This window comes from Copadichromis virginalis, linkage group LG17 (genome assembly GCF_057382275.1).
Source record: "Copadichromis virginalis isolate Kocher_CV1m ecotype Utaka linkage group LG17, C_Virginalis_male_GT1.1, whole genome shotgun sequence".
Lineage (NCBI taxonomy): Eukaryota > Metazoa > Chordata > Actinopteri > Cichliformes > Cichlidae > Copadichromis > Copadichromis virginalis.
Genome location: NC_140634.1, coordinates 841,846 through 859,935, shown reverse-complemented (window position 1 = coordinate 859,935; position 18,090 = coordinate 841,846). Strand labels below are relative to the sequence as shown.

The 18,090-nt window shown below is 42.7% G+C and overlaps 1 protein-coding gene across 2 annotated transcripts; it reads left to right on the top strand.

The window, feature by feature from the left end:
- The first annotated feature begins 1,102 nt into the window (after nt 1–1,102).
- Nucleotides 1,103–16,897, top strand: LOC146688685 (uncharacterized). 2 transcript variants are annotated; one of them, XM_085436603.1, is made up of 6 exons: nt 1,103–1,423; nt 11,333–11,529; nt 11,607–11,676; nt 11,758–11,848; nt 12,029–12,138; nt 14,946–16,897. In XM_085436603.1, exons 1-6 carry the CDS (start codon nt 1,282–1,284, stop codon nt 15,281–15,283), a joined length of 948 nt encoding a protein of 315 aa, XP_085292729.1. In that variant the 5' UTR covers nt 1,103–1,281; the 3' UTR covers nt 15,284–16,897. The 2 variants fall into 2 exon arrangements, with proteins under 2 accessions (XP_085292729.1, XP_085292728.1); XM_085436602.1 differs by having other exon boundaries at nt 11,330–11,529.
- Nucleotides 16,898–18,090: the final 1,193 nt, after the last annotated feature.

Here is an 18,090-nt window from a genome sequence, read left to right as displayed (position 1 = left end):
TTATGAGGATTTGTATCATAAGATGCTGTCAAATGTTTTTACAGTATTTTACTGTACAAAGTAAAAGGTTGTGGGAAAATGTATCGTCTCTTTTGTCACTGTTGTAAAGAATTTTGCAGCAGTGATGGGACCCAGGAAAAACTGACCAATTGCAACAGAAACTTCTTTCAAACTGCTTTTTTCCAATCCTTTGGTGGAACGAGCCGTAAAAAGAAAACTCAGCAGAAGGTCAGCATGTTCTTATTATGTTCGACAAAACAAAATGATTTCCCAGATATGTTTCCTTCTAAGCTGATTCTTTTTCGTCATTGGAATGTCATCAGACTGGAGAAGTGCAGTCGGATAATAACAAAGAGAGGGAAGGTAGTCAGAACTGAGGGGATCGAGCTACCAGAAGGCAACATTGCAGACATAGAGGACAGTTACAAGTACCTGCAGAGGGTCAGGCAAGTCCTGAGAAGTCAGCTGAACGTTGAGAACAAGATCCAGGCTACGCCCTGCCCGTGATCAGGTACCCTGCTGGGATAATAAGCTGGCCAAAGGAGGAGATAGAAGCCACTGACATCAAGACAAGGAAGCTCCTGACCATACATGAAGGGTTTCACCCCAATTCCAGCACCTGTACGCTAAGCGGAAGGAAGCCATAACCATAACATAAACTGTATATAAGCCTGCATAGTATACAGAAACATCTGTGCTGAATATGACCAGGAAGTCCCGAGGTCAAAATGATGTCCCCAAGGGTGGTGGAGAATGACCGAGCTAAGATCCTGTGGGACTTCCAGATACAGACAGACAAAATGGTGGTGGCTAACCAACATAGTGGTGGTAGACAAACAGAAGAAGACGGCCGTAGTGATCGATGTAGCGAATGACAGCAACATCAGGATAAAAACAAGTCTACTACAAAAATAAAATACAACACCTCGGCCAAGTATTACTCTGTGACTATCATGGCTGTTAATATCGCTTCATTTCATGTCTGAATTAAGACAAGAGCCATTGTTCACGTTTGCTGCTCATCTGTCTTCCTGTAGGGGGCAGTAATGCACTACGGTGCATTCTTCAGCCTCCACCCAAACCAGGAAAAAGAAGAAGAAAACGTCCGCTTCCGGGAGTCTTGTTTTGCAGAGCAGCGGGCTGAGTTTTGGACTCATGCAAGTTACCGAGAGTTTTCTCGTTGGCCTGACTGTGTGAGGTTACTGTTTCGCGTCTCTCTTAGCACTTAGCAGCGTTAGTTGCCTGCTACGCTGCTCCTTCCTTCCGCGGCTTTACGGAAAGATGGTTTTGTCAACATCACAACAAGTCGCTCTGGCTTTCACGGGCGTGCTCTTCATGTTTGTCGTGCTGCCGCGGTTGTACGGCTTTGGCAGCGGGACCGCGGCGAAGGACGCCAAACTGGACGCTCGTCACAGCAGAAAAGGTAGCAATATACAACTGGTTCTTGGGCACTCTGAGGTTCACTTTGCTCTAGTTATCGCGAGATTTGGCTTGATTTCCACATTTGCTTTGAGGTTCACGTTGTACTAGTTATCGTGAGGGGAAAAAGCGAGTATATTAAATTTTCCAGAGAAACTTAGTTATTACACATTCTCTGTGTGTTTCTACCTTATTTATGTTTAAGTGCGATCAGATCCACCCTCGGTCGGTTCAGCTTACACACATTATTCCTAATGAAATGACAGATTGGTGGAGATCTGTACACACATGTGAGTTTGTGTATTTATGTCTGTGACATCCTTCATCCGTGACGCCGTGGAGGCCATTAATGAATTATGTCCTTCCATCCCAAAATACACGTGCCTTTATTAGCCGCACACCTGCGTATTCATGCAGTTATTCATCATCATTGATGTGTTTCTACAGGACTGCAGAACTTTAGTTAACGTTCACTTGAAACATCAGAATGGGGCAAAAAGTGTGTCCTGAGAAATCCAGCTGGAAAATGGCTGAAGCCCTCATTTGTAGGAGGAGGACAAAAGAGTTACAGGGTTTGCAGTCCTGTAACTGCTAATGATGTCAGTGCATTGTGTGGACGTGTCATGCTGGAGGGTCAGGTGAAGAAGGCCTGTCACCTAGACCCAGAGCCCACCAGTCAGTGGGTAAAAATGTGCATTCCTCCACCAGCTGGTGAATGTTTGGTGGCAGTGAGAAAGTGACATTGGTTGCAAAGAAGCATGTGGAGCGGTCTCAGAAACCCAGTTAGGATTGCTTTGATCGCTGGCAGGTTGGTGAAGGGGGAACATGGCGACTGCAAAGTTGGCTAGCAGCGGTGAGACCATTTACCTTCAGAGTAAAAGTTACACCTTTTAAAATGTGTTGGCCTCAGCTTTTACTTTGAAATCCAAGATTCCCCATTTCTGGTTTGTGCCGCTCTTTTTCTAATTTTACATCTGCTCGTTGGTCGTTAGCAAAAGTTTGCAGACAAGTTGGCATCTTCCATGTAAACTGTGGGCAACTGCAACAGTCTCCTAGCTACTAAAGCGAGGTCTTTGATGCAGGGCTGTCTTCGTAACTGATAACATTTTCTTACATACAAGTGATAGCGTGTAACATAAAGTGTCAACTCCCAGCTACCACACGGAGAGAGGCAGGGTACGGCCTGGACGGGTCGCCAGTCCGTCGCAGGGCTAACACACAGGCACATACAACCATTCCCACTCACATTCATTTAGAATTACCAGTTCACCCACTATCAATTAAGGGTAATAAAGCCCGAACAACAAGACACCCTGGCAGGTCAAAGCCTCCAAAAAGGCAGCTACTTTATACACTAGAACTACCACAACAGCAGTAATGGCACATACATCGTCTTCTTGATGAAGCTCAGTTGTTCATTTTCATTGAATCCTTGTCATTACAGATTTTAAAGTTAAAATATGACAGAAGCCTAATAAACAAAGGGTATAACAAGTAACACAACAGCTAACAGATGCAAAACATATCATTGTTAAAGAAGACGACCATGATGAAGAGTTAAAAGTAGAGCTGGGCGATATAAGATTTTTTCATATCACGATATGTTTTTTTTCATTTCAGGCGATAACGATATCTATCACGATATCAGCCAAATAACTATTTGTAAGATTTAAATGTGCCGTTGCTCACAAGTAAAATGTGAAATAATCAGCAGCTTGTTTTTAAATATTTATTTCCCATAATAAGTTCAACAGGGTAGATGTACTTAAGGAACATGAGACTTTTTCAGATAAATAAAGGCAAATATTGCAAACTACACAAAAGGCAGCCGCTAAAGCGTTTAAGTTTCAAAATAGAACAAACGAAACAGACTAAATTGTCAATTCCACTTAGAAACAAAATATTAATTCTAAAAATAAATCTTAGTTTGTTTTACAGAAGAACAGACAAAACTGACTAACTTTTGTCAACATTAAATAAACTGAGAACTAAAAGGAAATTCTCAATCTCTCCTTGTTGTATAGCTGAGCTTTTCAAACAGTTGTAACAGTTACTTTAGTCTGACAAAAGCCGAATGACGAATCAGGTTGGGGACCGCTGGACTAACCGATGCATGAAACGATACATTTTTAGACATAAGTTGTAACGGCGCCGTTTTCTTTGTGAGTATTTATTACACGGCGTGCTGCGGGGAAAAGCCTGTTCTAACGTTTGAGTCTAAGGTTTATTTTTTTAGCACTTGGCGGCTCTTTTTTACTTCTCATCCGTAAATAATCTGCATCTTTCACGTGATTCCATTTATTTTGAAAAGTCTCAACAGGATCTTGAGCTTTATTGTGAAAGGTTTATGTGGAACATAAACAAGCGGACACGCGATGGTTTTACCGTCGTTGTTGCTAACGACAACTCATAAAAACAGGCGCTTGTCCGTCTGTAGTGTGGTTATATTAAATATAAGAGAAAGAGAGAACTTTAAGAAATGAATATAACCACTACAGTGACATCAAAACCATGAAAAAATATAGCTGTAAACTAGAGCTGGGCGATATAACGATATGTATCGCGATATAACTTTTTCTCGATAGAAAAATTAAACTATCGCGATAGACCTCACCGCTCTTGTCCTCTTAAAAAAAAAAAAAAAGAACAGCCAATCCAAATTACGTAGCGCAGAGCCGAACCAATCACAGCCGCAGCGTCACGTGACTTGTTACGTACAGCACAAGTGCCAAGCCGCACATGTGTATTTGTTTGGGAAGCAGCCAGCCACCGTACCGCCCGGGTAATGGAGGAAATGAGTGTGCCGACTAGAAAAATCAACAGAGCGTGACCGAAGGTTACAGAGGAGAAAACAGATGATGGTTCCAATGCCGGAGAGATTGTCGAACGGAAGAGCCACAGAAGCTCCGTAGTGTGAAGGTATTTCGGCTATTTCAAGTAGGGCTGCTCGATTATGTCAAAAATGATAATCACGATTATTTTCACTGAAATTGAGATCTCGATTATTTGACGATATTTATTTAACCCTTTAAGACCTACTATAGAACCAAGTCCACCAGAGCTTATATTATATTTTTACATGTTGTAGTGCCGTTTGTGGGAGCATTTCAATTTGCTATGCAACTGTTATAGCCCATATTTTAATAATATGTCTGCATTAAGTCCATAGTAACGACATTAATTGCAAAAAAGTGCAATAAACTACAAAAAAATTGAAAATCGTTTTTGTTTTTTTTACATATATTTCTACTTGGAGAAATTTAAGAGGTTTATCCCTCAAAACTTTAAATACAAAAAAGTTGCAAAAAATAGTTTACAACAACAGGAAATTTATTTTGAGTGTCTTCATAGTTTTATTTTGGAGATACACCAATTTTTATATACTGCAGGAAAAACGAAAAACAATCCTATGATGCAAATTTGCAAAGAAAACAGCAGGTGCATCAAAACTATTTCCAGCAGTGCAATATGAGTCCTAAGCATCCCAGAAACTATTCAGAAAAGTCAAACATGATCAGTAAAGGCTTTTAAGGCCTACAAGTACAAAAAACTACATTTCCGCGAAAATGATGTCACTTCCGGTTTCGGGCAGGAAATGGCGTACATGCGATAGTTTGCGCTGACGTCTGTTTCACTGTGGGAAGTGTTACGAACAGCTGATCGGATCGGCAAAGCGTGTTTCTGGTTTTGTGTTTTGCGTGTTGCGTGTTTTGTTCCTGCAAGCGCTTTTTATGCAGTTTTTGCAAAGCTATATGTGGAAGGAAACCGTGACCGAGGACAAGCTGATGGCATCAGATGTAAGTACAACTCCTCCGGTTTCATATGCAAAACAAATTATTGTGCTAGCTTACACGGTTCAGGTTCTACAGGGATTTAAAAATAGTTACACAAAACTGAGCGTGCTGCTCTGACCGGCTTTAAAGGGTTAACAATGACTTTTAAAAAATAATATAAAATAGTGTGCAACACCACTGAAGTTTTTTTTACCTCTCTTTTCAACCAACAGCAGTCACTCTCCAAATAACTTCTGCTTAGCTTTCCGAGCTTCCCTCGGGTCCTCTTAATCAGCGGTCTCCAACCTTTTTTGCGCCACGGACCGGTTTATGCCCGACAATATTTTCACGGACCGGCCTTTAAGGTGTCGCGGATAAATGAGGGAGGGGCTAATAATCGGCTCAGTCATTTCTAATGATCGTTGAAAGCCCAGATCGTAATCGTGATTAAAATTCGATTAATTGAGCAGCCCTAATTTCAAGTCTGACAAAAAACAGAGTAGCGTTCACTGTAAATTGTGCCGAAAGCAAGTCTGGAAATACAATAAACTGGTGCATGCGCTACGTCCACACGTCCACGGGTATTTTTGAAAACGCAGATTTTTCTATGCGTTTGCACCTTTCGTCCACACGTAAACGGCGTCTTTGGTCACTGAAAACGAAGATTTTTGAAAACTCAGTTTTTGCATTTACGCGTGGACTAGAAAAATGGAGAAAACGCAGCGTCAAAGGTGTGCGCATTTTTTGACGTCACACTGTGCGCCACGTTATTGTTTCGGTGAAATGAATTTCTACAATACTGTTACTGTTAATTCTACTCTCTGCAGTGTTTAAATGCTTACATATACACACAGTTACTGTCCCTCCACACATACGACTCGGTTCTGCTTCTATGCCCCAGCTTTGTTTACTTTTTCCCACCAAGGCTTCTAGACTTCTGATTGGCCAACATTTCTGCACGGTTAGGAATCTAGCGCCACCTGCTGCTTTGGCATGTTCATAGCAGCGTTTTCCTTCATTTCTGCCTTTACGTGTGAACGGGATTATTTTTTAAAACGAAAACGGAAAATCTCCGTTTTCAAAAATACCCGTGTACGTGTGGACGTAGCCTCAGTCTCTGACTGGAAGCGCTAATTCGTCATTCGGCTTTTGTCAGACTAAAGTAACTGTTAAAACTGTTTGAAAAGCTAAGCTATACAACAAGGAGAGATTGAGAATTTCCTTTTAGTTCTCAGTTTATTTGATATTGACAAAAGTTAGTCAGTTTTGTCTGTTCTTCTGTAAAACAAACTAAGATTTATTTTTAGAATTAATATTTTGTTTCTAAGTGGAATTGACAGTTTAGTCTGTTTCGTTTGTTCTATTTTGAAACTTAAACGCTTTAGCGGCTGCCTTTTGTGTAGTTTGCAATATTTGCCTTTATTTATCTGAAAAAGTCTCGTGTTCCTTAAGTACATCTACCCTGTTGAACTTATTATGGGAAATAAATATTTAAATAAAAACAAGCTGCTGATTATTTCACATTTTACTTGTGAGCAACGGCACATTTAAATCTTACAAATATAGTTATTTGGCTGATATCGTGATAGATATCGTTATCGCCTGAAATGAAAAAAACATATCGTGATATGAAAAAATCTTATATCGCCCAGCTCTACTGCAAACAGTTTATTTTACGACACCACGAAACAAACGATAGCGTAAAATGAAACGATAGATGTTTTTATATCATCATCCGATATATATCGTTATATCGAGCAGCTCTAGTGTGTGGGATTAAAGATAAAAACCAGAGCACTGCCTACATTTTAATACTGACTTCACAGCTAGCTACAAAAATGTAAGAAACACGTTTGAAATAATGATTGTAAAAGTAGAGTTCATCATCTCAGCCACGTCTGACCAGAACCTGCAGTCTCTCATCCAGCGCTCCGCCTCAGTCTGCAGCTTCACCTGCTCACAGCCCTCAAACCTTTGGCTGCTCTGCCCACTCTTTATTTGCCTGGATGGTGAGTTCTCCACACTCCTGTGCTCAGGGTCAGCAGGCAGGTTTGTGGCTGCTCTGCACAGCCACAAACCTGCCTGCTTCTCCACTGTGCTCAAACCCCCAGCCTTCATCTGTCTGTGGTGGTTAGCACTGTTGCCTCACAGCATGAAGGTCCTGAGATCAACTCCACCATCAGGCTGTCTGTGTGGACTGGGTGTGTGTGGTGTCGTAGGGTTCATTGGTTAACCCTTTAACCCTTGTGGACGAGTGGACATGTCCCAGTGGATACTGGACTACCTCACAGAACGTCCACAGTATGTGAGGACACAGGGCTGTGTCTCTGACAGGCTGGTCTGCAGTACGGGGGCCCCACACTGTGCTGGCACCGTTCCTCTTCACCCTCTACACCGCAGACGTCTCCATCAACTCCCCACGCTGCCACCTACAGAAGTTCTCTGACGACTCTGCCATAGTCGCCTCATCACAGGTGAGGACGACTCAGAGTACAGACAGTGGACTCTGGACTTTGTGGACTGGTGTCAGCAGAACCACCTGCTGATCAACGCCGGGAAAACCAAGGAGTTGGTGGTGGACTTCCGGAGACGCAGACCCACCACACTCACAGCGGTGAACATCCAGGGAGTGGACATTGAGATAGTGGACTCTTATAGGTACCTGGGTGTTCACCTGAATAATAAACTGGAGCCACAACACTGATGCTCTGTACAGGAAGGGTCAGAGCAGACTCTACCTGCTGAGGCAGCTCAGGTCATTTGGAGTCCAGGGAGCGCTTTTAAAGACCTTCTATGACTCTGTGGTGACATCTGTCATTTTTTAGTGTTGTATGTTGGAGCAGCGGTTTATCTGCAGCTGAGAGGAAGAGGCTGGATAAACTCATGAGGAAGGCCAGCTCTGTTCTGTAATGCACCCTGGACCCAGTGCAGGTGGTGGAGACAGAAGGACTCTGGCCAAAATAACATCTCTGATGGACAGAGTCTCCCCCTCCCATGCATGCAGATGTTGCTGCAGAGAGAGTGACAGACTGCTGCATCCTCGATGCATGAAGGAGCGTTTCTGCAGGTCCTTCCTCCCTGCAGCTGTCAGACTGCACAATCAGAACTGCTCCCAACAAACACAGATGTTTACATCTGTAACTGCACTATTTTATTTTATTAACCGATTCGCACTACAACCTGCTTTGCCTCTTATCTGTAGTTAATTTTATTTAATTTAATAACTGTACAGTACTCACTGTTTATAGTAACCATTGTCCTTGATGTAAATATGTAAAAATTGTGTATGTTTCTGTTCTGTGTCCTGTGTACTGTTTGTTTGTATTTGTCTTTATTGCTGCTGTTACATCCAAATTTCCCCTTGTGGGACAATTAAAGGATTATTCTATTCTATTCTATTCTATTCTATTCTATTCTATTCAAGTCCACCAGAGCTTTGCATTTTTACATTTTTACATGCTGTAGTGCCATTTTGGACTTTTCAAGTTGCTATACATCAATACAAGCAGTATATCCCAAATTGTAATGATGTGTAATTAGTCTACAGGAAATTGCAAAAACAATAAACTCCAAAAATAGTTTTTGTTTGTTTACACATATTTCTAGTTAGAGAAATTTCAGAGTTTGATCTCCCAGATCTGTAAATACAAAACAAGCTGCATAAAATAGTTTCAAAGCATAGAAAATTTATTCTGAGCATCTTCATAGTTTCATTTTTGAGATGCACTCATTTTGATAAACTGCAAGAAAAATGAAAATAAACATTATTGTGCACAATTTGCAACAAAACAGCATCAAAACTGTTTCCAACAGTGCAGTGTAAGTTCTCAGCCTCCCAGAAACTGTCAAAAACAGCAGTAAACCTTTGAAAGGCCCTGCAGGGCAAAGCTTCCCGTGTGAAATGACGTCCTCCCGGGTTTCATACAGCTTTGTGCAAACGGAGCAACCTGCTCTGAAAAGCCTTCCACGTGCTAGAGGAAGAGGTGACGGATGTGGTGATGTAGCAGCACATTAGATGTGGCTTAAACGATGATGATGATGATTATATGTGTTGCCCCCATTAAGTGGCATTAGGACTGAGGTCAGTTCAAATCTGTGGCCAAATGGAGCGTCAAGATTCCCAGCACCGGTGTCTAGTTGCAGAGTACTGCCGCACACAGTGTTTGACACTGATCGTCTACACATCGTCGTCTACGTGTTCCTTATGTGTATGTTTGTGCACTTGTTGTGTACTGTGTAGAGAAAACATATGAGAGGGTGCCAAGAAAGGACCTGTGGAAGCAGAGTGTGAGGATGCTGCACGACGTGTGACGGGTCGGCTGGTGATGACATTAGGGCTGCTCAATTAATCGAATTTTAATCACGATTACGATCTGGGCTTTCAACGATCATTAAAAATGACTGAGCCGATTATTAGCCCCTCCCTCGTTTATCCGCGACACCTTAAAGGCCGGTCCGTGAAAATATTGTCGGGCATAAACCGGTCCATGGCGCAAAAAAGGTTGGAGACCGCTGATTAAGAGGACCCGAGGGAAGCTTGGAAAGCTAAGCAGAAGTTATTTGGAGAGGAGAGTGACTGCCGCTGGTTGAAAAGAGAGTTTAAAAAAAAAAAACTTCAGTGGTGTTGCACACCATTTTATATTATTTTTTAAAGTCATTGTTAACCCTTTAAAGCCGGTCAGAGCAGCACGCTCCGTGTTGTGTAACTATTTTTAAATCCCTGTAGAACCTGAACCGTGTAAGCTAGCGCAATAATTTGTTTTGCATATGAAACCGGAGGAGTTGTACTTACATCTGATGCCATCAGCTTGTCCTCGGTCACGGTTTCCTTCCACATAAATCTTTGCAAAAACTGCATAAAAAGCTCTTGCAGGAACAAAAACATAATATTCCAGAAACACGCTTTGCCGATCTGATCAGCTGTTCGTAACACTTCCCACAGTGAAACAGACGTCAGCGCGAACTGTCGCATGTCCGCCATTTCCTGCCCGAAACCGGAAGTGACGTCATTTTCGCGGAAATTGTAGTTTTTGTACTTGTAGGCCTTAAAAGCCTGTACTGGTCATGTTTGACCTTTCTGAATAGTTGCTGGGATGCTTAGAACTCAAACATCACTGCTGGAAATAGTTTATTTTGATGCACCTGCTGTTTTCTTTGAAAATTTGCATCATAGGATTGTTTTTCGTTTTTCCTGCAGTATATAAAAATTGGTGTATCTCCAAAATAAAACTATGAAGACACTCAAAATAAATTTCCTGTTGTTGTAAACTATTTTTTGCAACTTTTTTGTATTTAAAGTTTTGAGGGATAAACCTCTTAAATTTCTCCAAGTAGAAATATATGTAAAAAAAACAAAAACGATTTTCTAATTTTTTTTGTAGTTTATTGCACTTTTTTGCAATGGACTTAATGCATACATATTATTAAAATATGGGCTATAACAGTTGCATAGCAAATTGAAATGCTCCCACAAACGGCACTACAACATGTAAAAAAATAATATAAGCTCTGGTGGACTTGGTTCTATAGTAGGTCGTAAGGGTTAAATAAATATCGTCAAATAATCGAGATCTCAATTTCAGTGAAAATAATCGTGATTATCATTTTTGCCATAATCGAGCAGCCCTAGATGACATCATGACTCGGAGACCTTTTCTGTTTGCAGGAGGTCTTTAGCAAATATGATTATTGAAGCTTGAATCTTACACACACACACGCACACACAGTCTCATTGGACTCCTTCACACAGTAATCACACTTCTTATGGTGATCATGGGTGCCTGTTCCAATCCAGTCCATAAAATGTGATGCTGACATTTGTCTGTCATCGTCACCTGTCAGGAAACAGCCTGAAAGTAGCTGTTTCGAGATGAACTATCACTAAGTAAACTATGAAAGGCTGTAAAAGCAGGGTGGTGCATGAACGGCCTTTAACAGCAGATGATTGCACTATAAAACTCCTACTGTCATACAGCACTACGTAAACATGTGACTTAAACCCCTACCGTGGCTTGTTGGTAACACCCCTGACCCTCACCTCACTATCTGCTTTAAGACAAACGATTTGGAACGGTGCTCATGTGCCATGAATACGGTTTCTTAGCGTGTCTCTGACGTCCGTCACGATGTTGTGTCAGCAGGCCCAGCGCGAGGGCAGCCCATCAATATGAACGGCGCCGGCCAGTCCCCGGAGAACTTACAGCAGATGAAGAAACGGGTGGAGCAAGAGCTGAAGAGTGACAAATACAAATCGAGCAGCAATAAGGGCTACGTGTTCACGCTGATGCCGCTCTACGCCATTGGAGTGGGAGTGTTTGCAGCATACAAGTTTTTGAAGGTAACTACGTACACTGCAGCACCTCAGGTCTCGGATAGCATCTACAGTTTGAACCGTCATGTTTGTTTTTGTTCCAGATCAGGTCTACAGACGACAAGGCCCAAAAGGACAAGTTTGCAAAAGGGGCCAAAAAATCCATGGAGGCAGGTGTGTGTCAGGATTTGTGTTTGCACGTTTTATTTGGTTTCAGTCGTGGTTTCCCCATCGTGTGTGTTTGCTTTCATGCAGAGAACCAGTTGAACGAGCTGGAACAAAGGCTTGCACAGACAGAGAGGATGCTCAATTCCATCCTCACCCAGCTGGACCCGCTGACCAACTGGTGAGTGACCTTCCCAGTCAGGTTTCTCCAGGTGTTCCCCACACAGCTCTCAAACATGACTCTAACCCGCCTGCAGGACGGCGTGGAGCTGATCACCTGACTTTAGTTTCATGTAATAAAACGGCCGTTATGACAAACACAGACCCTGTGAGAATCGTCTCTTCTCTTTTGTTCCTCCAGCGTGAAGTCGGTGGCCCAGGAACAGAAGAATGAGATCATGTCTCAGCTGCAGACCATTCGGTACCTGATGAAGAAGAGAGGAATGGACTGTCCACCCCTCCATGCCACCAGTGGGTTGTTTGTTTTTAACCGTGCAGCATAATTCAGTCACTTTGTGGCGATCAGAGTGAATTTGTCAGGTGTTGCAGACCTGACTCTAGACTGTGTGGTTGCTGTTTTCAGATTGTGTGCAAAATAGAAACACATCCCAGTTTCTATTGTTCTTACTGACGAATGAGGAGAACGCTCTCAGTGTTTGATTTACACTGTTACTGCACATCGTCGATGTTTGAAGGAGCGTGATATGTTTGATAGTTGAGAACAATGGTCCTCATTAACAAAGCCTGTTTTGTTCTTGCTGTCGTGTCATGTTAGTGAATTCGACCAGCCTGTGGAATCTGCATATTGTCTGCACGTGGCACGCCCACATGTCTCTGTATAAGCAGAGCTGACCCACCAGAGGAGAAAGAGTGAGTGGGGAAAGTGACCCAGACAGGCTTTGTAAAAGGGTCCACGCTGCAGCGAGGACATCTTTTAAAAGAGAGGCTGTGGCTGAAATACAGGATCACTCAAAGCTGATGTTACTGTAGTGATGGTGACATTTGTTCGTACGCATGGTGAGAGGCACTTCTAAGTTTGTTCACAAACTCAATAAATTCAGGTGCAAAAGTCTGAATAAATCACTGATTGCTTAAAGAAATGTTTCTACATCAGCGCCTGCACAGATCAGTCCATGAGAGGAAATCTTGATGCAGTGCACCGTAGTGTATCGTGTAGTGTACACTGTAGTGTACACTGATACACTACACTGATACACTGATACACTACACTGATACACTACACTGTGTAGTGTATCAGTGTCTAACTCTAGGTCTCCTGTGAAAGGAGAGGCGTGTGTGGCTGATGCGAGGCAGGTCAGGACCGGGATGCCGACTCGTTTCTCTCTGTTTTGCATTTATGGTCAGCGTTGGGTTTGCAGTAACTCAGCATTCAGCACTGTTCGATATCCATCCTGCGTGTGGCGTGTAGACTGTGGGCTGTGTTTTAAAATCAGGTGGTTGAAGCTGACAACCACAGTCACACCTGACAGCAGAGCAGAGTGGGCTGCAGGGTTGGTTGGTGTCGCTCTCTCCTCAGGTTTCTCTTCCTAAAACTGAAGGTGTGACCCAAATATTCCACCACTCCACCCGTGAGAATCAAAAAGCACGTCTGATTCAGTTTGGCCTGTGTGCCTTTTCTTGCACCATTTTTAGCCACATCCTGGAGATCTCGCTGTAAGCCCTTATAGTGTGCACTCTGCTGTTTGACCACAAACCTCACGCTTTACATGCATCATCTCTGTGGATGGCAGCTGGGTGTCCAATTTCAGCCAAGCAGTTTCCAGTTGAAGGCTCCACAGTCTCACGTGTTGGTGGAGCGTACTCTCCCTTTTTAATTGACATTTGTTCCTCTGGATCCTGTCCATTGCTTCTACTTCCACAAAATCAAAACTGAGTTTATGTGATCTTCAAACCCACTTTGGTACATCAGTCTGCGATCATCTTTCAACAGCGATGAATAGTTATGCTGTGCCAGAGGCAGGCGTGTCTCAGCTACAGAGTGGGGCCAGTCTCTCATTCACACATTTAGAAACAAACAAAGGTAACTCGTTTACTTCGTTAACGAACAGCAATCTGCCACGAGCAACCTGGGGAGCAAATGAGGGAGCGAGTAGAGTAAAAATGCACCTTTACTCTGAAATCAGTGTGTTTACACAAGTGTAGATACATGAAAGGAGGCTGAATAAAAGTCATTAATGTTATTCATATAGCACCTTCATAGATCACAAAGTGCTTCAGAGATGACACAGTATAAAACAAAAACAGACAAAAGTTAACGAAATGCAATTTTAAAAAGATGTTTTTAGTTGTTTTAAAACAAAGCAACTAAAAACCTGTGGCTGAGCTTTGGTAGAGACTCTGCTCACCACAGGATTCGTTATTAAAAACCATTTCTGCAGATAATCAGCTGACACGTGTGATGTGTCGAAGCAGAAATACTACGCTCAGTGTTGGCGTCAGAGCTGACGGAGAGGAGCAGCCGCACTAACCTGTCATTCCCTGCATCATCGCAGCATGGACATTTAGACTGTCGGAGCAACAAAACGCCATCACAGCAGATACTCTTTAAGGAATCTGATCTCGTCTCCTTTTCTTTCTTAGCCTGAAACTGAATTCTGTGCCGCGACGCTGTAACATTATTATTACTACAAATTAAAGAGTGAAACGGAGTGACAGCACTCGATTCACTTCTGGCTTATAAAATTGTTTGTCTTTGTCTTGTCAAATGCAAAGAGGACAGCTTGGTTTGAGAATGTTGTGCATATGAATTTAACCAGCAGCCACACAGTCGAACGCACTAATACAGCCCTGCTATAGCTGCATTTTGACTGACACCACCTTTCACAGGAAGTTGCTCTGTGTGCACACTGCTGAGAAAAGGCACGGAGAGATGTAACACTGAAATCCACCGCTCGCTGTAAAAACAAGATATCTGCAGATTTTGGTCCTCCTGTCATCAAGTTCACTTCAGTTCTGCTGTGTTTCAATAATGTTAGTAATGAAAACATGTGGCTCTAAGCACGCGGAGTAGAGAGAGCAGAGATTTGAAACTCTAGGCGCTAGGTGCAAAATAAGAAATACTGTTCAGTAAATTTGCTACAACTTTGCTGTAAATGTTTGGCAAACTTGAGTAAGTCGAGGTGTTGAACTGGTCACAAAGATATCTTTGAGTGGAACATGCAATGTCATGTGTAGTCCTGACTCATAAAGCTTATTGCTGGCTCTCCGTTACGTGCACAAGAAGAAATGTTGTTCTTTAATCAGCTTCTTTGTTCCAGGTGGCGAGCGTAATCTGGACGACCTGATTGAGTCCCTTGGGGCAAGTGATACTTCAGACAAGCAGCCGTCCAGCGAGAAAGCAGAGCCTACTGCAAGAGTTTCTGAAGAGCATTCAGACATTAAGCATGAAGCAGAAGGTGAAGAGACGAAGGAAGTGAGACCAGAGGAATATGATGGAGACGAAACAGTGGAAGAATGTGACAGAGAGGAAGAAGAGGAGGAAGGAGGGTGGGAACACTCGGAGCTCATACCCTCTTTAGAAGCCTCACGTGAGACGGAGGAGATTGGGGCGGAGCAGCTCGTGTCCGGCCTCAGGCGACGCAACAGGCCTGAATGAACCTGGACTGTGACATTATTACAAATATTTATTCTTTAAAAATGCTTCAGATGTTTCCCAAAAGCCTGTCTGCATATTCATCAAGACGTATGATAGAGTCTTTAGGAAAAGAAAGCCTGGTAACATGTTCCCGAAGATGGAGATGGCACTTTGGTCTGATCTTGTTTTCTCCTCAGCTCCACCATGAATTTAAAGAATCTTAGCAACAAAGACACTCAAGATTCAGCTTGTAGTCAGTTCGGCCTATAAAGTCAATGGTGCCAGTTTGCAGTTACACAAGGTAAAAGGTTCAACGAGGCTCAAAGATTCCCATTAAGGAGTTTCCATGTTCCTAAAATGTTTTTTTAAATTCATCCTGTTGCATCCTAACAGAGTCTGTCAGTGATGCTACGCAGTCTAACTTTGTCTGCGTCCTGTCGCCTGTACAGACTCAGCCACCGCACATTTGGCTTCTCTTCTTTGTGCTGTAGCGAAAATTAGAGACAACAGTTTGTTTAAGCTTTTTATACACTGATCGGATCTACTCCTGACATTCATTTTAATTTTGCTCTTACTTGAATATTTAAATGCAAACACGTTGTGTTTACCTACCAGTGGGGCAGCTTGTGCCGGCTGTTTGCTCAGCCTGCAGAGACAAAGCACCGTGTCTGCTTGTGCGCTTGTTGTTCTCACCATGAAGCAGGACGACCGGACTCTAGTGCAGGGCTGTGCTGCCACCCTCAGATTGCTTTCGGCCTAGTTGTGATTTGACAGCTGGGTTTAGCTGCGCTCGTGCGGAGTCTGATAGTTTCAGGATTTCTTCCCCATAAAGAACATGTTGATCTAAATCCCCTCTGTGCTAATGGAAATGACCAAGTGCTGCTGCTGGATCCTTTTGGAACTAAAAATATGTCCAACGTGTGGAAAGTTGTTTATACATGAAAACATTGCATGTGTGACTTCCTTGTGTGTACGCGGTGAATGCACGCCACAATGACCCTCACCTGGTATGATAGAAACATTTGACCTTATGTTTCATTTCTGTCAGCACGAGTCATCACTTTACCTCTTCTTGCTGTTATTTATTTAAATATTTATCTGATGACATTTTAACAGTCAGAGCTTACTGTGACGAGGCTCCTGTGCACCTCAGACTGCTTTTGGGTTCTCAGTAGTTTGAAGGCAGCTTCTCTTCTGTCTTTTTGCTGATATGAGCTAATGGCAAGTAGTACTTCCACAAATGAAGCTATGGTTATATTAAGCATGTGTGTGTGGTTTGCATCTAAATTTGCTCCATGTGGGACTAATGCCGATGTAGTAAAATGAATCGAATGACTTTAAAATAATAGAGGCTGCCCTGAGCGATGGTCTTTACTGTCTGTTGTCAGACCAAAGCACGACTTTGCCTTATATGTGAAGAAATAAAAAAACAAGACGTCACAGTTCTGACACCAACTACTCATCAACACGTTTTGGAAAGCACTAATGTCTGCCTTAACCTACTTACATGTTTCATATTGTTATGTTCCTATTATGCATATTAACATTTGTGTAATGAAGGTTGTGTGTTTTGTGTGTCTGCTGAGTCGTTAAACTTGGCTCGGCTTAGAATGAAATAAAAATAATTCAATGTCATTCTTTGGTTCTGCTTGTTTTCGGAGTTTCAGTGAATATGAAACGATGCTGGATCATTCGATATTTTCGCCTTCATGTCACTTATAAAGAAGTTTTCATCAATGGTGCGACACACACATATAAAACTGCCAAGACTCACAGCCTTGGCCAGCTGCTTGAAGAGATACGCCAGAGAGAGAGAAGGCAGGAGAATAAACCAGCTGTTCTCTACAGAACCATCCAAGGTGTACTCTCAGTGGCAGGGAACAATATGAGAACAGCAAGGCTCGAGACAGAGGCTGTGTCCCAATCCAGCGACCGCACGCTTCGGAGTACGCATTGAAAGACCTATTACGTCACAGCGACGCGACGACGGCTGTCCCAATCCGAAGTGTACTCCAAATGCGGTCTGTCACTGTCGCTACCCGATCCGTAACGGAAACTGTTAGTTTTTGTATTGTTGATTGTCATTTATGCTTAGAAATATCTACTTATATATGCTTAGAGTTTTATAATTAGTTGTAGATTGGTAGAGGTTTGATCCTTGATAGTCTGCAAACTTTGTGTGCATTAGAGAGCACTCTGGGAGTATAAGAGAGGTCCTATCTTCTCTTGTTATATGGTATAGCAAACACACGTATATCTCTTTGAGTATGAGAGCCTTTTGTTCAGATGGACCCGCTAGACTCCTGGCACCAGCTTTGGGGAGTCTTCACAGGGTCTCATCTTGACCTCACACAAATCACACACACACACACAAAGGCAAGGTACTCTTTGTGTGTATGTAGACGTCATATGTTAATGAACTTATGCATATTCATGTAACCTCAATAAAAGAGCAGTGTTACGGGAGAACGGACGAGAGCAACTGGGGTCAAGCGAAGGAACGGCGTTTGTCCGGTTCTCTCCCGTGCACGAGAAACATGAAGAACTTTGCCTACTTCGTGTCTTGCTTGCCGTGTAATTATATTGTCTTCAACGTTCCAGCGGATAGGTTCAAGCTACAAACCTATCAGAAACCCGATCCGTACCCCGCATGTCCAAAAGGCAGAGGTGTGGACTCGAGTCACATGACTTGGACTCGAGTCAGACTCGAGTCATTAATTTTATGACTTTAGACTTGACTTGAAAAAATGTTGTAAGACTTGTGACTTGACTTGGACTTTTACACCAATGACTTGGGACTTGAATTGGACTTGAACCGGTTTACTTGA